We start from the raw sequence: 20533 nt of genomic DNA, 5'->3' as shown, positions 1-20533 counted from the left end.
GTCCGGAATGTTCAGATTTGGTTTTCGCTTAGTCGGTTTTTTTTTCAGCGGGAGCACTGAACAAATACTTTAAGGGGACCTCTTCCGCATAGAATTTATTTCAAGTGATTGATTTCAATCTTTGTGCAGTTTCGGTATTGAAGTCGGCCCATGAAAGACATATCGGAACCACTGTGAAGTCTTCCTGGCTGCACGCGACACTTTGGGGCAAGGTTTCTAAATATCACTCTTATCGATCTTTTATGTACTACGAGCATGGGTGCGACAGGGAGGAGCCAGGCCCTCCTCAAGTGAAGGGGGTAAGGATCATGGGGAGCAGCGCAAGTGATGAAGATCCCGTCGGCAGTCACCCAAAAGTGAAAGGGTCCCTCTGAGAATCTTCCAAAAGTGAAGGGGGTCGGAGCACCGGGTTCGACTATAATGTATGACTACAAGTGTATGGCGTGATGTATACTATTCCTTATACCTATCTTGTAGTAAGATACAACCATGTGCGCAGCCCTCCTCTTACTTGCATTTCAATTTTTGATAGACTTGTTGGCTGGTGAGACCTTTCTTCAACAGTGGTAGTATAGTAGGGTCAAAACGAATTGAAGCACGCCGCAGTTGCGTAAGCGGCTGCGCTCGGTGCGTAGCGGTAAGGATCGCGGTGAAGATTCGCTAACACCGCCCATCGATGCAGTTAGCAATGGTCTCACCTAGATTCCAATCCCTGTCGTCGCCTCGAGCGCAGCCGTTTACGCAACTGCACCACAGCTTGCGAGAAAAATGCATAATGTAGGTTGGGAACATGCGAACAGAAACAATAATTCCACTTACTTGGTTAGGAACAACCTCAGATAATGAATTGCTTGCAAGCCTGAAGGACTCAATGCTGTTCTTTTAGATGGTAAGTATAGAGATACCACCATAAACACTATTAGGAATTTGGTGATCTTGTTGTTTTGAGGCGTTAGCAAGCACTCGCATAGACACGTCTGTTGGCTCATACATGTTATTAAGAGGAATATGGCATTTGTAGCTGATATTAAAAATCTCCAAGGTCTACAAAAGTCCAGCCTTTTTTGGCCGACAGTTCTAAAGGAGTCGTCGGGTAGGAACGTTACACTATTTAAGAAGCTTACCCTTCAGATCATCCAGTGTTTCGCATGGTCATATACATGCGATAGCAAGGGAAAGAAGGAACATCAAAGGATATCGAGAAGAATATAATCAATGAGTATAATCGCATCCATTAGAGGATATAAAGTACATTTACATTAAAAAAAACCACGCAATATTAGTGTGCATGCAAATGTACTGGAAGAACATATGGCAGAAGGAAATTGGTGAACACAAAAACCAAAGAAATCAGAGGAAAGAAAGTTCTCCTGACAGGTACTGGAAGATTCAAAAGATGCAGGAACCAGACGAGAAAGTATTATTTTGGCTTGTGCGTGCTTGCGCAGTATGTGTAGGCTGCACACAAACACATATGACGCCTAAAGTCCCTTGTCGTCCGACTGTCGCGTATGACATCCATAGATCATTTCTTTTTTACCCTAGCTTCTGCGTTTCATCCAGATTCCGCACAGTTAGGGCTTGTTTTGGTGAATTTTGCTAGTTGTGGTTATTGAGGTAGTTTCAGTGCAAACTTATAGCGCAAGTCTGAACATCCACGTACACAAAACAAAATTGAAAAAGTCGTTCCATCTTATCTTTAATGAAGCCTTTTAGATGTTTGCAGGCAGTTCTTTTTTCTCCTGACTGAATTCCAGTTGAAGGTAGAAGGTAGGCGGAGCTGCTCTATTTCATAGTGTTCGTTATGATCCAGTACTAGTTCATGATCCTGATACTATGGAGCTGAAGGGGAGGAAAAAAGTCAAAAATGTGGTAAGGCCGAGTCAAGACAAGTCCGCTATTTATTTACATGGTGACTGCTGCTAACTTGCTAACTCTGCGTGGTTTCACTCATTTCACTTTGACTACTCCGTGGTTGGAGCTTGCATTGAAGTTCAAAGAAGAATTTGAAGAATGGATCGCTACCGTGCTCGAACTGTGGAAATCCACGTGAAGACATGGTGAACAGGCGAAAGCGAACCGTAAAGATGCGCCATGGGATTTTGAATGCTATAAACACCTTGGAAGATCCGATACCTAAATTGAACTTTCTTCGAGAAGTTGCATGGCGATCCCTGGAAGATCTTCCTCTGTAGCTGCCTCTTCGCTTACAAATTCCATCTCGTTGAAGAAATGGGGCGAACACTGAGCGTCGATGAAAAGAGGTTTGTCCAGTGGATTAAGCGCTTTCGGGAATAAACTTTTTGATTGCTACGCCTTTAAAGTAACGCAAGTCAGAATACCTAACACAGAAGTCCAGGTTGATGAAACGTACATAGAAAACAATGAAGGCCGCGCCTTTCGCAAGGATTGGCCTGTTAGACGTATTCAAGATGGAACGAAGGCTGTTTTCGTGGAGATTACGGACGGTCGCGGCTCTGCAAATTTTAATGTTGTTAGTAAGAAGTATGTGCTCACGAGAGGTTTCGTCCGCACCTAAATGTGCAGAGGTTCCAGTAACCTCACGAAACTGGACCTGTGGTGCGATCATTTCTGCGATATCCTTTGGAATTGGCAGTTCAAGCTTGCCAAGCTGTTTGAGTCTATCACTAATGCGATGAGCATAGCTAATGACGCTTGCTACGGTTCTTTATTATTATTTTTTTGCAATTATGATAGCTTGTCTAAGACTAGACAATCCATTAGGCTGCCCACACCTCAAATTTCTACCGGCAGACGTCAGTATTTGAAGCTATTTTGGTTGCTTTTGCTAGAGGCAACATATTTGAGAGGTTTATTCTCTGTTTCCACATTTGGTTTGATTTTAGAAAAAGGAACAATCATTCATGCATTATCCTCTATGTTGCTGTTTGTTGCATTTCTCTACAGTCGTTTATTTGAGTCGTTTGCACGTATTCTCTTTGTTTACTGAAAGTGTCTTGTAGTTGATTTTAGAAAAAGGAACAATCATTCATGCTTCATTCAGCTGTCTTTGTAGTTGAGAGCACCGTTGCAAAGCGTAAAATATGAAAAGAAAGAGATGCAATTCGTAATACCAATACTGATATGGAAGCCGTATAAAGAAAGGAAGGGAAGAATTAAGTTCAAGAAAAGCTCTTTTAAAGACCCTGGAAAAGTTTTGCACCTGCTTCAGGTCAGCAACTCTGGTGTCGGCTCTCTCATTCTCCCTCGCACCTCGTCGCTTGGTGAGACATCATTTTACGGTGTGCGGCCGCTGCATCGATCGCTTGCTTCGTAATCGAGCAGATGTTACGCTCAGTTTTTCTATAAGCCAACGATAATGGTCATTCTTCTCGACGCTCGTTTTTGCTGGCGTTCTATCAAGCTCACCTCGTTCAAGCGGTTTATGTCTGTTCATAATTGCTGTTCATGTTTTCACGGCCACATGCCATGCATTCGTCGTCTTTACGTCCTGTTCTTGTGGATTTCTTTCTCGGTTCATCCCTCTTCTAAATGACATGTTCTGGGGTCTTTGTGCGCCTTCTACTAGTAATTACTACGAAGACACTTCTGTCTAGTTTATGCGTGGGTTTTGATCGTAGGTCTTCCTTCTCAGCTGCACATTATACATTTCGCATATTCCTGTCTTGGCATTCTCTTTATTTGTGCACATCCTAGTGCAGCACCCCGTTTAGTCTCGTCATTGGCCAGGGATATCGATTTTCTAAATGAGTTTACACGTTGGTCTTGCAATGCAAGCTTTTCGTGGTTTCCCCTATGCAACATTTTCATTTGTAAAGCGCACACGCTTCGTTTTGAAGTACGAGATAACAAAAAGACACAATATCTCGTCGATTTGACGAGAAAACATCGTTCGACTCCTGGAACTTGCAGCATTGTCCTTTCCAACGTTGTAATCCGACACGCGCCCTGTCTACTCCCATTTTTCAACACGTAGCTATTGGAAACCCACAGAGACAAAGAATCACTGCTCTTGTGGTCTGCATACCACGTTACGAGGATGAACTATAGTTGGGGGAACACTCAGTCGCGCTTTTACTTCCGGAAGTAAATAACTAAATTTCTCGGAGCCCTAAGCATAAGTCTTATAGGACCTTTGACTTGTGAGCTAAAACTACTGAGAGAAAGAAGGAAGTTAGAGCCTCCAGAAATAAGAGCGCCACTGAGTGCCCATCGCTCCAACTACATTTTCCCTCAATACGATTCGTTTTGTTTTTGAAAACTAGTTTTTTTCCTGATTAATATTTCTTATTTGCAGTAATGGTCATGATACCTTAGTTAGCATGAATAGAAGATATCTGCTTTTTTCTTATTGTGAGCATAAATGGGTCCAACAGAAAGCTTTCGCTAAATAAAATGCTGCGTCTTCAAAGAAGAAAGATTTTTGCAAAGATTTTGTTTTTTTCATGGTCATATGGATCAAAGCATTTTTGAAATGTCTTCTTTTGAAAAAAAGAATAATTTGTTCTTCTGACAGCTTATTCGGACAGTTTTCACTGACAGCCTATTTTGCAAGCACTGGCTCGCCTGCACCAAATTATCTCTGGGTGAGTAACGATCGTCCTCCTCATTTCTCAAGTATGACCGAATTATATAACTGCTTACATGTCAGGATCTTTGACCATTGTGTACAAACTCGTGTGAGTAATTTTCTTTAGTGTCAGTTCATGAGATCAGCTCTAGACAAATGTCGAAATGACCATTTAAAAAAATTCATGCACAGCGTATGCAGGCAGCCTTTCTTCTTTGAAAGATCTTATTGGCTTGCCAGAGAAAAGAAAGTTAAGTGTGAGTTCAAAAACAAACTTATCGAAAAAGATCCATTCCGTTTTCGCGTTGTCTAGGTAGTAGAAGTGTTGAGTAGGAACTGAATAAGTATAGGTTCACATTTTAAGAAACATCTTATCTTAAAATACTAAAATGAAACAGCGCTTTCATAGAGAACAAAAAATCTTGGGTTCCATTAGCTTTTGTTGCCCACAAGTACAATGTTTACTTTCCTACTTAGTTGGGACTTCGTGAGCTCTTGAATTCCAAACTTCGTTTGACACCGAAATTTTGCTTCATAGCTTGTCCGGAAATAGAATCCCCGTAAATCTCATTGCCGTTAGTGAAAGTTTGTGAAGACTACATCCTTGTTCCATGGAAGAAATAAAAAGTACACTTTATTCTTAGTAGCAAAGTAACATGTTGGAAATTTACTCGTAAAGTTGTTTTCTTAAATATTACGGTTTTCCCATATTCTAATCACTTTTTGCATCTTAATTTTATTTTAATTATTTTAATCATTTTAATTTGCGTTTTCTCGAAGCTACGAATCTTCTGCAAAAAACAGGTCCCAAAGAGGCTGTTTTAGAGCCTGGCACCGCGCATTGTTAGTATACCCTTTGCGTGGAAGCCACCAAGGTGTTTCGTGAAAAACAAAGGTAGATTAAATTTCTAGACATCATCCTGAAGAAGTGACTGTGTAGTGTAACTGCAGTTATAAGTATGGAATTTCGGAGAAGAAAACGCAAACATCTGTTTTAGTTCTTCCTCATTTTTATTTCCTTAACATTCTGAGATCATTGATTTCATACCAATCTAGCACCGTTTTCTTATTGACAGTAATGTTAGAATTTAAAAAAGGCTATTAACAATTGCCACGCTCTACGTAGTTCTTCGAATGTTAGGAATATATTTTTTGGAAGGGAGGTAGTTGTGATAGCAGTCTTTTCTTATCTTTAGTCTGAAGGCCCCTCCATGAAAGAAACAAAACTAGATCGTACATTTTTATGTTTATCTCTAACACAAGTTAAACATTAAAAAATATACAGAAAATAGTACGATTCTTGATCATTCATATCCGTTCACCTCTTTTTGGAATTCTTGACTGGTGATGTTTACTTATTGAGGCTATGAAGACTTGGATAGTTTTTGTTTTCAATTACATTTTACAAGATCTCGTTCTCGTTTCATTCATTTTCGAGCAAGACGGTAAAGGCTAGGATTCAGTTAGTCGGAAAGATTCATTTTAGAAGAAAACGGTTGTTTCAAAAACAGTTTGATCACTTAGAATTGCCCATTTTCGACTGTCCTTGAATCCTGGCATGTTGAATACGTCGCTCTATACGAACGTCTCAAACGATGTCGCTATGCAGGCTGTTCAAGGACTGCTCACGCAGAACCAGGCTTCATTGAACGTGTACAGACTATTAGGCAAATCAGGACACTGATAAATGAGTGCCCGAATTGCTATATTTTTCGATGGTCGGCAGAGTACTACCGACAACTTAGAGGCCTGGCTATGGGGCAAAGGCTGGCGCCCAACATTGCCATTGTTTTCATGTCCAAGATCGAAAAACCTATGATAGATTGCAAACCACTGCTATATTGTCGTTACATAGATGACTACTGCGTCGTCTGCTCAACACAGGCAGAATTAGACAAGTGGTTCAGTCTTCTCAACCAGCAGTGTCCGCACATTAAGTTCACAAGGGAGAGACCGATAGACAACTGGTTTGCTTTCTTGAATGTGCACATTTACTTGCGGAATGGGATATGTAAGACTAAGTGGTACCGGAAACCCGGTAGCAAAAACATCTTAATCCACTATCTTTCAGCGCATCCCAGCAAAATGAAAAAATCTGTTATAGGTGACATGTACAGGACGGCGGCAAGAGTCTCATCAAGTAGCCAGGAGAAAACATGATCTGTAAATCTGGCCCATAAAGTGGCGATATCCAATGGGTACCCAGCTGAAGACTGTATTGCTCGGCAAGCACGACAATCTTCTCGAAGATCCAACGTAATGGACGGCCCAGAAAAGATCCCGTTCTGTTTACTTTACATATCTGATGATATGAGCAGAGCAGTACGAAGTTGTCTGCGATGAACAGATCTTCAGAACAACGTGTGGGTTGTGAAAATACCACTAGCAAACCTCATGTTTCAGCTGGTGCGTAATCGTGCGTATGACCGACTCTGCACAACTCCCAGCTTCGTAATTTGACGGTATGATAGACAGGGTGATTGCATGGTATCATGAGTAGTGTATCGTATCACGTGCAGGTTGTGCGATGACGATTATATAGGGGAAACGGGACGCCCACTATGTGTTCGGGTCAAGGAGCATCTAAATTGATTCGCGAAATCTAAACTCTCCACCCCGCTCGGAGCACACCGTAGAATAGGTCATCGAAACTCCGAAGTAGAGGTAGAAGTTCGTATATTATCCTACGAGTCCGAGATCCCAGCACGCAGAACACTAGAAGCATTTTGGATCACCGCCAAAAATCCAAAAATGAACAGGAAGGATGAGTGCATTGCGTCCACAAACGAACTAGCCCCATATCAAAATCTGTGCGGGTTTTGATTTACGGGGTGGCCGTCAGGTCCCTGTAAAAAACCCTTGTGACTCTTAGTTGTGGTACGTGGTGGTCTGTTGCGTTACCAAGTCTGGTTAATGAGGTAAGCACTAGCCATTGTATTGCTGTTTGAGCTTGCCTTTTTTTGGATGGACCGTTTGGATGCTTTTTGTAGGTGATAAGGCGCTTGAGAGAATAAATCACTAATGGCTTTGATTTTTCGAGGCTCTGACGAAGGTGAAAACGCCGAAACGTTAGCTGTTAATAAATATCAATACCAATCTTGACCACAGCTCAAGCAAATCAATAAAAAATTTGATCACTTATAATTCACTTTTGAATATCCTCAAAAACAACATCGCATTCTGCAATATTCATGAATCATAACGGCATCATAAACATCGCGACGGAATATTATTGCCGCAAAGCATCGTCTCGAAAGCGGGATAGATAGGTGCGGTGATAGATAGGTGTTATGCGATGGTACTGCGGTACATCTCTACCACATATACGCTCGAAGTGTACTAGCGTGCTATAAAGGAAGAAAGGAGATTTAGTTTCTAGTTTCAACTCTAGACGGTGATCATGTTGAGAAAATTCTTTTTTTTTTTGCAAAAGGTCTTCTGATTTTTTTTTGGAGCGCAGATATTCGTACTGGTGTTTGTTATAGTTTTTGTTTTGTTATAGTATTCGCGAATACCTATTCTCTTTTGTATTTTATTCATAATACCCAGACATTTCAAGACAGAAGAACTTCGTAATAATTTTCTCTATTCTCTTTTGTATTTTATTCGCTAATACCTAGACATTTCAAGGTCGGCAGCTATACACGTCAGTCTGATTGTGCAAATACGCAATTCATCTTAAATCAACTCGCCTGTACAACCCTGATAGCGTAGTTAGTTCACACTAATTATTACGAAGTTCTTCTGTCTTTTTTCTGCTACGCAGCTTTGAACAGTTGTTATTTGATTCCTACGTGCTGATTTATGATTACGTTTCTTTTTCTGAAACATGTGTGACTTACTTCAGTCCTTTTAGTTATGTCATTAGCGCGTGCTCCTGCAGGGGATCACGGAGGAGGTGGTGGATCTAGTTTTGGCCTGGATGCTCGGAATCTGGAAATCAAGACGAAATCCATAGAACACACTCTTGTACCTCTTGTATCTCAGGTATTTTCTCCCTGCCAATCTCATTCACTTTTTTCTCTGCATGTTTTTTTTTTGATAAATTACAAATGGTGTTTTGTGAAAAAAAAGGAGTCTATTTGCGTATGTGCGTCAAGCTTAGTTAGTGGATTATTTGGTGCCTGGCACCTCTAATTTTTGGTACTTATGAAATAAGTATAGTAGAAGTAAAACGCTAAGGACTATATCATTTTCTTGTGATTATGGTGATGAAAAAAAACTGGAGCGCTTTATCTATGTAGAGCTTTTTTTTTTGTGAAAATCTTGCTTCAATTTTTCTCTGTAATACGTGCATTCTTATCTTATCTACTTCTCTACGGGATTTTTTTTTTCGGTTTTTTTTCCACAATCTGTCTTTATAGGAAACAACATCGTACTTTTTCCTCTTGCTTATTGAATGCGTTCTGAAGTTGCTATATTATTTTAGTTGTAGTAGTCTCGCTTCATGAAGATGAAATATCGAAAATGAAATCCAGACGTATGAAATGTGAAAAATGTGAAAAAAAAGCAGAATTGCAAGATTCTATATCTCAGTTTGCTAGCCATCATAAGTTCAGACAAACCAGTCCAGTTACAGCGCGATTCTTTTCTGTCTTTAAAATGATGTAAACAACGAACAAATACGTGTTTTTTTGCATTTATTTACTGATTGGACTATTTGTGCTCTACGAAGCTTTCGATGGTAAGTAAGTAGTGCATTATTTCATGTATATTCGATGTTGAATTGTCACTGTGTAAGTATTCATAGTAGCATAATAAACACGGTTAATGCTTTTAGTAATGCTGTAGTAGTAGTGCTTGCCTACCAAGAAATTAATGTCACTTTCAGAGCTGTAGTTCGAACTTAGCTGAATAATTGGCATTTATTAGTAGCCTTCCTTCAGTGTTTAATTCCTCCTTCTTTCAGATTACCACTCTAGTTAATTTCAAAGAGTCATATCTCATGAATGGCAGACCGAAATCTGAGAGAGCGATCCGAGCTGCACTCAAAGTTTGTGTTTATTAGTTTATGTGACTGAAATTTGTCCATTATTCATTGTTTAAAATAATGATAATAGGTTGGAAGCGCGGTAGAAGCAGCTATAGAACGATTTGTTGCTGTTGGAGAGACTATAGCCGATGAAAATCCGGACATCCAACCTGAGATGTATGACGCTTGCCACGAGGCGCGACTAGCAGGTCTGTCTTCGCATATTTTCTTTCGAGATAAAATACGCATAGTTTCGCAAATGGCGAGCTTGCTGTCTGTACTCGGGGTTTATAGTTTCACTAATTTCCTCGACTATATATAAATCAATGATAGTGTTAAGCGAGAATCTTCATGGAATGTATGTTATGTATGTGTCATAGAATATAGTGAGCATTCTCAGTGGTTTGTCATCCCGTAACACTGCTATGGTGTTTTCATGAGCGCAATTCTGAATAACATTGAGATATCTCCGCAATTCATCAATTGAGAGAACATTCAGTGACTATTTGCCGTTGTATTCCTGAAAATTCAAAAATCAAGGAAATCGTGTATGTATTGGTATTCAGTAACCGTTAAAATGTAAACTCTTGGTTATTCGTTCAGCGTCAGCCAAAGTGCGATCGTAAACTAGCTAATCCATTAGACTAAGTTTGCGTTGTAGCTATTGATATACTTATGCTTTGCGTTTTTTTTTTTGCTTGTTGAACGCTTTAGCCTTAGTTGAGGAATATTTACTTATTGTCAGAGCCTCCAAAAGGGTGAGTCATATGATTTTCGTGGAGATGAGAGCATGATTTTCACTTTTTCTGAACTCAAGGATCTCTTTTGACTTCCTCATAATCGGAAAAGTTATTCTTACTAGATTCATAAAACAAATGTCTGTGAAAACATTCCGAACATATACAATACACATAAACTATAAGTTAGACGTTTGAGTATGTTAGAAACGAAGTTTACGAGGAGAAGTCAACTGGTCTTTTAGGTTAGCTTTTACAGGAACTTCCATAGCGAACTTGTCTTGCTGTTCAACAGAGCTCCCTGACGCTCCTCTCCTCGATAAGAATGTGCTCGTCAGAGCTAGCCGACAACTGTTGAGTAGTGTCACAAGAGTTCTTCTTTTAGCAGACAGAGTTTTGGTGAAACATATACTGCGAGCAGAAGACAAGGTAATGACGAAATTGAATTATTTGCGACGTTATATCTTTCAGATTTTAAAAACTAATATACAGGTTGCTTATTCCCTGTCACGACTTGAAGTATGTAGGTCGTTCACTGAATTTGTGAAGATCTTCGCAGAATTCGGCGGCGAAATGGTTGATTTGGCTCATCGATCTGGCGATAGGTTAGTATTTTCCTGCCAGTTAACATGTTTAAAGACTTCTTATTGTTTTTGCTGACACTATTCTGTTTATTGCTTCATAAAAAGAGTGATTTATGGTTAGGCAGCATGACCTGAAGAGTGAGAAGCGAAGGTCTCAAATGGGTGTGGCAAGGACATCTCTCGAGAGGCATACAATGTTGTTACTCACCTCTTCTAAGACTCTGCTGCGACATCCGGAGTCCGAATGCGCCCTACAATGTAGAGATGGAGTTTTTGACCAGGTATTCATAGTGTTCTACCTGAAGAATAATGAAAACCTTGTATCTTTCAGATCCGTACTGCTCTTCAACTAATTGCTATCTGTGTTAGTGATGGCGTCATTCCAGTTGATCACACCCGTTTCCTTCAGACCACTAGTGAGGAACCTCTTGATATTGGGATACAACTCACTGCAAATGCCGCAATCAAGCAACTGACGGTTGGTTTTGTTCTCTACAGTCTAGTGAAAGCATGTTCGTTAACTATTCGGAAGTTTCTGCTGACTTTTATTGCTTTATTATTTGGTTTTCTACGGTTTTATATCGTTGGTCTGTTTTGTTGGGCATGAAATTAGCTGAAGTATTCTCCAAAATCAGAAAAAAAATTTAACCATTCTGAGAAAACCCGGAGGTGCAGGTTAGAGAGACTTTCTCATCGTATGAATGCGAGGTTATAACCATAGGACACAGACGTATTTTGGATAATGAGCAAATTTCCTAAAATGAACGCAAGGCAGGTCACACTTGGCCGAAATGTGGACGTTTATAGTTAGTGGCTTAGCCAACAAATCCTACCTATACTTTGATGCTGTGTTTCTTAAGCGAGCACACTTGCTAATGAGCGCTGTTTTGCAGGAAATGCTTGAGATGGTACGCATGACATCAAGGGTTGGAGCCGGTGTCCGAGAACGGCTCATTGGAGCTCTCGATGCGCTCTGTGAAATGACCCAGGTTTGTTATTTGATTTGAGCATTCCTCTGTGTAACTGTCTTATCTTATTATTTTTTTGTCCCTAGTTCCTAAATTTTTTTTCTGCCAAAATATGTGTTCAGGATTTCACGGATTCCGCCTACACTCCTCACCACCATCGAGAACAAATTCTGGACTTCTTAGAGGAGTGTAGATTTGAGATGACTAACCTTATTCAGCCTGAAGTAATTTTCACTCTGAATTAACTTAAAGTTCTATTTCATGGATTATTAATCAATCTTACAGGATGACTCCACTGATCAGCTGCGTTCGGATGGCATCGAAGTGACCGTAGAAAGACTGAATAGGCGACTGAAGGACCTTGGAAAGCAACTTCAAATCGTCGCCATGGAACACGTATGCTATCCTTTCTCTGCGATCTTACCGATTTGATTCCACCTTTTTTCCCATTTTGTAAACTACTCTAGCCAATTTTTAGGTATCCGAAGTTTTGCGAGCAAACGAAGACCAGATTTTGCTTTCTTCTATCAAAGCATGTGCCGTAGCTGGAGATATTGATGGAGTAGAGAGGTACATGGAGAAATTTAGAGAACATGCTGAACACATGCAGGAGGTACACGTTCCAACTAACATTTGTTGCCTTCTTTTTTTCTTGTGCGATAAGGAAAATCTTATATCTAGTGAAATGTTGTTCAGGTTTGTCGATTACTACATCATATATCGCTTACTGATGCTTTGCATGTTAACACCGGCCACTGTGAACGAAACATGCGAGCTCTGGCACCATTGGTAAGTTTTATCAAAACATGAGGTTGATTTCAAATGTTGAAGAAAAGGACTTGTGGGAAACGACCAGCTTTGTTCGATTTTGTTTGAAATAAACATGGACTATGTATAAGCTTTCTCAAGTGTTTTTAAGAAACTGGGTTGTTTCTTCTTGGGCGACTCTCATTTTGTATCCCAGTGGGATGTTTAATTCCATAATCTGCTTGCAAATAACACGTATTACATGTTTCCACATAGACTTTGCATAAATTCACTCTTACTGATTTATTCCTGTTTTCATTGAGAAAAAACTACAGTTGTTGAAGATTTGCTTTGGGAAAGCAGTTGTCAAGATATATGACTTTGCTTCGGTATGGTCAGTTTATGTGAAAGTGTCAACTTTCTGAACCTTAAGGTTGCACAGAAGATCCATTTCTAAATCGAAGCTGGTAGAAAGGTACTGGGCATAAGAGGTGTCTTTTATTTAAGAGAAGAGCGCGAACTTAAAACATTGTGTGTAGATGTAAAGTCAACTTATTTCTTAGATTCACATTAGTACTGTAACTAATATCTTCTAAAACTTCGCTCCTAAATCTTCCAGTTTATGAATTTTTTGCCTATTTGAGAACAAAAAATGTATATTGTTTTGTTATACTAAATGCAGCATGAATTTCAGCTTTAAAAATGTTTAACTTTTAGTTTCAAACCAAATTATGGTTTGATTACCTGAACATCACTTTAAATTTATGCTGATATAAGAATCTGATGCAATATGCAATATGTTCACGTTTTGTTCTCAGACTTTGCTTGCTGGACGTACTCTTTGCCAGCATCCATCTAGTCGAATAGCACGTGAAAATTTGGAAGTCTTCTGCGATACCTGGAGCCAATCGGTATGTGTTCGTTCCGGTTACTACTTTACCGTCACTTTACTGTTTTTTTAGGTGAATGATCTGTCCCGTCTTGCCAAGGAGTCCGACTCTGCAGCTTGTGGACGTGTCGCTGCTGAGAAACAGGCTTATATGTCGCTCCCTCGCCCTGGGGTGAGCAGCACTGATTCATCTTCTTCTATTCCACGATTCAAAAACTCAAGCGATTTGCCTCTTCGGATTCTTAATCGCTCATTTGAGTCACAAACTGTAACACGCATAATTTGCGATTCTGATGATTCTGCTTCGAGTGCTTCCTTTGATCGTGAAAATCGTGGTAAGGCTGCAATTTTAACACAAGGCGGCGATGAACTTAGTTCCGCTGCTTCGGCTAACAGTGAGGATAGGAAGGCGTTCGAATACCGCATCAGTTTGATCCTCGATGACTTACAAAATGTATCCCTGCATGACAGAGTGGTATGAAGTGTTTGTGGGTGTTATGACGCTGTTCCTTTCTTGGTTGAATGTTCGTGATAGTGGCTCTGGATGCTGTGATCAGTATTTACGATACATTTTTTTGTGAAGTTTCATTTTACCAGAGATCTTACATTTGATTAGCCTTCATTAACAGTGGGTATGCTTTTACTTTCACTTAGACCATTTGTTGTGCATTTTTTTCTGTGGTGCTGGCCTTTTATGCATGGATTTTGTATTTAGTGTTTGTGCTTATAAATACATGTAATATATGCATGCATTTGTCGTGTGTAAGCTCATACTGAAAATAGACGTTGAATTGTAGCTACCACATGAAGAAGTTGTACATTTACGAGCGTACTAAGGCATTTAATGGTTTAATGGAAAGCCTTTCATGCACAGGTTTTGGCTAGGTTTGTTTTGTACTTAGGATCAGTGCCGTGGGATTCAAAGACGTACTAGTATAGCAGTATGGGGAGAAATTTCGGTAACACTTTTAATGTCTTGAAATTTCCCATGCGTTACTTTTTAAAGGCGTTTTTGTGGAACGAAATAAGCTTAAAAACTACGTGAATGCAGTTCCAGTGAGATTGAACTCGATACTTTTGCTGTTCGTCTTCTTCTGTAGCATTTGATATCAATTTTATCAATTCTAGCTTGTCCCTTAACAGGATTCAGATTATATTCGATGAAAAAGAAAAGAAATGGAGACCTATGTACTTCATATTTCCTCTGCTTGCGAATTGCTTCATTTATTACTAAAAGAGAACCAAAAATTTCATAATCGAGTACATATAGCATATTAAAAAACCCAAAAACTTAGTTTTAGTTGCGAATTTTTTCCCTACTTGAGGGAACACTGAAACAATTGAAAGCTATTTTTCGACGCCCTACAAGACCTTCTGTGTGGTCCAATGATATTTTCGAAGTGAATGAAATGCGAGGCGTTGACCTAAAGCAGTCTTTTTCTGAAAGAAAAAGATACTTTGTGAAATACCTCCCATAGAGTTGTCCTGTCAGAAGAAGCCACTCTATAATATAAATACTGAATTTCGTTACGCCTTAGTAGTAGCTGTGACAGCCGTCTTAGTAGTAGCTGTGATTAACCACAGCAGGATTTAGATTTAGAAGGAACAACACGAACGTCAGACCACTATTTACATTGCTGAATTGTTTTTAGGAACTGAAACATGGAAGGTAATTACTGTTAGGAGAACTTCACCTTCAAAACACCTATCTTGTTAGTTCCAACGACTATTAAAGAATCACGAAGAACGAAGAACGATTTTTTTTTTGAAATATTTGATGATTGATCCATTTTTGCAATATTCCGAGTATTTTCCGATAAACACGCTAAGCTTTGAAAAGTACTTCTCATAGTTTAAAGTAATTTGAGCGCCTATTACCTTTAGATTTACCACGCTAAACATTTGTGTTTACTAGCTTATGTGTTCAGTAACGTGCATAATTTCTTCATTATGACTTCAGTACTGCGAAATTCTTATTGAGACTTACTTTCAGCTTTATGAACCTATCTTCATTTGTATACGTTTTGTTTTTGTGCCGAGACAAATGTTTTATCAAGAGATGGGCCGGTAACAGAAAATAATAATATATGTCAAGTAACAAAAATAACGTCTATATAATATAGTGCAGTTCGTTTCCTTCAATCTATTTATGAACGCAACTTCCCTCCCTTGAGAAGAAAACAAGACTTTATCTGCGATATTTTGGTTATCGCTTCTGGCATTTCCCCCTCATTGACCGACTCGACCCCGAACTTATGAAAACTAAACCCATTAACTCAACGGTCGGGAGTTCATGTAGCATCATTTTACAGACGAAGTGAAGGAGATGTTGGAAGTTCTCGGTTTCACCAATTTGCTGCTGCAGTATCTCGGTCTACAAGCTGGTCTAGCAATTAGGGTCCACGTAAATACACATATAATTAGCAAAAACATCTCACGAATAGTCTGTGGAATTTTACTGCATGTAAGCAAAGTGGCAAGGGAAATTCTAAGCGAAAAAACGGATATTTTCCTACCTATTATACTATAAAGAAGTTCTTTTCTCCCTATAGGGATGACTTGGCGATCGTAATTTTCCAAAATTTGATCCATTTTCAGAAACATGGCACTACATCAAAGCCGTCAAAGCCAATCACGCTAGATATTGAGGTATGATGCCGTTTTTTGTCTACTTCCTTGAACAAAACTTCCATCTGCTTCTGTTCTCCACAGAAACAGACGAAATGGAATTATTTCTGGTAAGGGCATTAGACCAGGAACATCTATCTTAAGGTTTTAGAGGATATCGGTAGAAGCTTTAAGCCACGTTTTTTTTATCAAATAAAAACAAACATATGCGATCTGCACGTGCATACAGTTTTCGAGGACTTGAGTACAGTTCCGATATTTCTATGTGGTGTTTGGTTCAGCCACGCAGCTACGTTTCCTGGGATTTGGTAAGGTTGAAAACGCTTAAACCGCTTCAATTAATTGGATGAGATGGCTGCATTTGTGATATTTAACATGAAGTAGAAATGCTGCACCTACACTTTCTCTTCAGGACCAGCAAAAGATGGCAAAGGTTGGCCTAGAAATGAAGTTGTTGACGTCGGAGGTTGATGCTGAAGCAGAAAAATGGGACGAGTACGCGGAAAATGATATTGTGAAGAGAGCGAAGGTGTGAAGTTTTCGTTAAAGAGTAGAACAGTTTTTGGAGAATATTTTTCTGTTTTTGTCATTTTTTTTCATTCATTTTTCTCCAGAATGGCTTCTTTCCAGGCAATGTCATCAATGGCGTACAACATGTATCTTTTCACCAGAGGAGATGGTCCTTTGAAAACAACTCACGATCTGTTCACTCAGGCTGAATTCTTTGCTGAACAAGCTAATAAAATGTACAAAACAGTGCGGGAGTTTAGCTACGAGGTGAATTTTACTAAGATACGGACGGTGTTTTTACTTTTTTCAATTATGACATGTTCAGGTGCCTGGATCGGCTGAGAAAAGTGAGTTGTCAGGCATACTCGAGAAAATACCAGTCCATTGTCAACAACTGCAAGTACTTGTCAAGAGTCCAACGGTGGGAAAATCAGCTACATTTGGAAAGGTGAGGCTTTGAGTTTTGCTACTGATTTCTTCAGAGAGTTCCATTTCTTTCTTTTTCTTGTTTTCCAATGTATATTCGCCGTTTAGGTCGACTCTGTTATCCAGGAAACCAAGAATCTGATGAATGAGATTGCAAAACTCGTTACCTCTTCGTTTGTTTGTGCGACTAAAGTGGGGTTTATTTTAGTTTTGTCTATCATCAATACTTTTTTAATGTCCGATCAACGATGATTAATGTTCTGTTTTAAGCATTTAAACTAGGAACATAGATATTTCAGTTCGATAAATTGGAGAAGTGAGTTGAAATTTGTTATTTACGCTTCAGGTGTTGCGGATATTTTCTGGTCTAGTGTCAGCTTTGCAGTTCTATCGATATGAAAATATCCGTCACATTGCGGTTACCATTGGGAATGTTACCGAGTCACTTCCACCGACCACACAATACTATTGTCCTGTCTGAAGTCAACCTCCTTGAAAGCACATTCTATTCAGATTGAACCCCACTTTTTTCAAGGCACACACTTGGATTCACTTTCCCAAAACTCTCCATTTTCCTGAATTTTCGCTCATACATCACGTCCTTCTCCTCCACTTTTCCTATCGGGTGCAATTTGCACAAATAGAACCTATCATTTTTGAATTGTTGTTTCTAGTGAGCTGGATTGAGAATGTGTTGTATTCGTGGACAAGACTAGAGACACAAGATTTTGCGAAAATTTGCTTTATTTCGTTACCTACTACATCTCAACGCCGAACTTTTCAGTACGAAATTGAATTCCGTGGCGGCTCGGTGCCCAGGGCGGTTGGGGATGGCGGCGATGCTCGAGCGTCACGAGAATCGACACTTTGGCGACGGACGCCAAGTATACGGCGGACAGCCCCGCCTCCTGGGACTTACCAACATTAGGTGAGCGATGGTTCTTTTTTTTTGATAGATCGTAATCCTATATTGTTTATGTCATGTGCGAGGATTTATTACAACTCAGGATTGCAACCACCTGCAAAATACAACATCCTTTTTCATCTCCTTTCTAAGAATTTAGAAAAAAAAAAGCACAGTCTTCCTCATTGACAAGCAATGCTATTCCTTCAAATAAAGGAACGATATTCACATTTAAGGATAAAAATATAACGTAATTGTGTGTAATAATAAGGAAATATAATGGAGCACCTAAATAAATATAATATTTGTCAAGAACATGAGAAATGCTTAAGGCGTAAATATAGAAGTAGTTAACTTAAGTTATAATAAGCCATATAAGCTGGGAATAGTGCGTGATGCATCGAATATTTGCGTCTTCGCGCCGTAGGAAGGGAGTAGCGTTGAATCGCACGAGAAAATCTGTTTTAATCGCCAAAAAGCCATGAAAACAGTACTGAGAAGTTGTGGTGTCGGGTCAAAACAACCTGAGTTGAGGTGCATTTGCATGCATAAGCGTTTTCCGCGACCTAGCTCCGGTTGCGCCATCGTTTAACCAAGGAGCCAGCAGGAGATGGCAAATGGACCACAGGTCAGGTCGTTTTCACCCGATGATAGCTCTCTCAACGAGCAAGGCGTGGGTTTAGAAGCCACCAACCGCCAATCAGCGCCATCGAGAGGTTCTTGCTCCTATTCTGGTTTGGAACTTTTTTTTTTAGGATTCATCCATTTGAGCCTTGTTTTATGTGAATTCTGGATATTTTCCCCATGTTCACTTTCTCAGAACTAAAAGTATCTATGTATCTGAATGACATGGTGTACTTGTTCCAGTAATATCACAATTTCAGCAAAGTTAACAGAGATTTATGACGGCTAGAGGTGAGAGAACGCATGTTCGATTTTCTTGCTTATCGTTAACTCCGTAACAGCATGTGATCGCTTGTGAATTTGTGCTTGCGATTCTAGATGTGATGTACTATTTAGCTAGCAATTTTTCTAAACTGTCATTTTTCATTTTTTTATAACATCGAATTTTTCATTTAAAAAGATTTTGTTTTTCAGGAAATTAGATGCCATAAAAGATTCGGGTTATGTGACGCAATCCGATCGGTGTTCTACTCCGATTCGCTCATTTTACGATTCTCAACCTCCTCATTCCAATCACAAGCAAAGTCTTGTTAGGCATAAGGTTTATTTAGGATTCTTTGGTTCTATGAAATATTGCAAGGAAGCGCAAGAAAAACGAAAATTTTTGCAACTTAACCACATTTGACTTCCTTATCTCTTTTTTTCACATGAGGAAGAGAAATAGATAGCAAGTTTTTGAGTGGAAAAAACAACAGCAACATATGTTGGTATTTTTGCGATTTTTCTTCTTGGATTTTCTTTTCACGCGATATCGGAAATTGATCTGGCCTGTAACACTTTCTCTTGACTTGGAACAATTCGAAATATCCAACGATAGAGAAGCAAATTTTTTCCTAAAGAACAACTATGGTTGATAGATATTTTCTCAGAAAGTAGAATTTACGAACCAAATATTCTCATTAATTACAGAATTTCTATTTTTATTTATTATTAAGAACTTGCTCGCGATGAATGAGAATATGTGAACAGCAAGTTTTGTTCAAATATGCAACATAGCTTGCGTTTTGAGTTACAGTTTTACCACAAGGTAATTCTCTAGCGAACCACTCATACTGTAAGTTAAACGTAATTTTTTTGGCCTAATTTTATGTGTGCAATTCAAATCCGAAAACAAAATCCATGAAAATAAAAGCTCATAAGCCATTTTTGCGGTATTATAAACGAGCTTCCACTACCGACTATTGCGAACATTCTCTGAAAACTCAACTTATCCTACTGTAAAATTGCAGTAGATCAGTCGATTGATATATCACAGCCTTTTCCAACAGTTTTTTCTTTTCGCGTAAAATATACTGTAGTATGTTTTGAAAACTGTCGTTACTGTTTGTTGAAATGGGTCATGCTTTGTTATTGACTTGTTCGACTATTACATGAGCTGCTTCCATGGTAAGCCAAAGTGCTTTCTCTTATGAAAACACCATAAACGAGTATCGAGTATCACAATTCATTTCTGAATAACTAATTTACTGCTCATAACATTTGCTTTGATCTCGTGTCGTAATATGAAATTATTGTTCGATTTTCCAGAATGCTGATCATTTACTAGATGTGGTAATAGGTCCTGTAAGCCTAATAATAGCCTATAGGTAGCAATAATCTATATTAGTCAAATAATGAGTTGCTTCCGAAATTCTATCATTTTATCTAGTCTAGCTTTTTCTTTACTGTTCCTTTTGTTGAAACAGCTTTGCAGTTTGTATATTGTTAAAATATATAGATAAATATTGAGACTTGAACTGTTAATAAATATTATGATTGAGTGTTATGTTTCCAGTCATAGTTTCAACAGTGGAACAGTGACATGAACGCTTTGCTAAAATTGCCCGGTCGATCTTCTTTTTAGAACGATGTCCTGCAGAAAGCCCACCATGGATAATGACGAGCACTGATGCACCTCCTACCACTCCAATCTCTCAAAGACTATCCGTACGC

At 39.1% G+C, this 20533-nt stretch overlaps 1 protein-coding gene across 2 annotated transcripts; it reads left to right on the top strand.

Annotated features, from left to right (window-relative positions):
* Positions 1-3340: 3340 nt before the first annotated feature.
* RB195_006709 (uncharacterized protein) lies at positions 3341-19226 on the top strand (the record flags this gene model as incomplete). Of its 2 annotated transcripts, XM_064179939.1 has the most annotated exons (23): positions 3341-3408; positions 4499-4568; positions 8262-8265; positions 8409-8539; positions 9462-9545; positions 9613-9733; positions 10521-10690; positions 10754-10866; positions 10967-11126; positions 11177-11323; positions 11739-11834; positions 11936-12037; positions 12099-12209; positions 12292-12426; positions 12510-12602; positions 13379-13471; positions 13523-13621; positions 16048-16098; positions 16490-16606; positions 16708-16854; positions 16913-17035; positions 17122-17205; positions 17798-17941. In XM_064179939.1, the coding sequence occupies 23 exons, from the start codon at positions 3341-3343 to the stop codon at positions 17939-17941; spliced, it is 2463 nt and encodes an 820-aa protein (XP_064036855.1). The 2 variants fall into 2 exon arrangements, with proteins under 2 accessions (XP_064036855.1, XP_064036854.1); XM_064179938.1 differs by lacking the exons at positions 3341-3408; positions 4499-4568; positions 8262-8265 and adding exons at positions 17360-17454; positions 19016-19226 and having other exon boundaries at positions 8411-8539.
* Positions 19227-20533: the final 1307 nt, after the last annotated feature.

The sequence above is a fragment of the Necator americanus genome, chromosome I (assembly GCF_031761385.1).
Source record: "Necator americanus strain Aroian chromosome I, whole genome shotgun sequence".
Lineage (NCBI taxonomy): Eukaryota > Metazoa > Nematoda > Chromadorea > Rhabditida > Ancylostomatidae > Necator > Necator americanus.
This window is presented reverse-complemented; position numbering and strand designations above follow the sequence as displayed.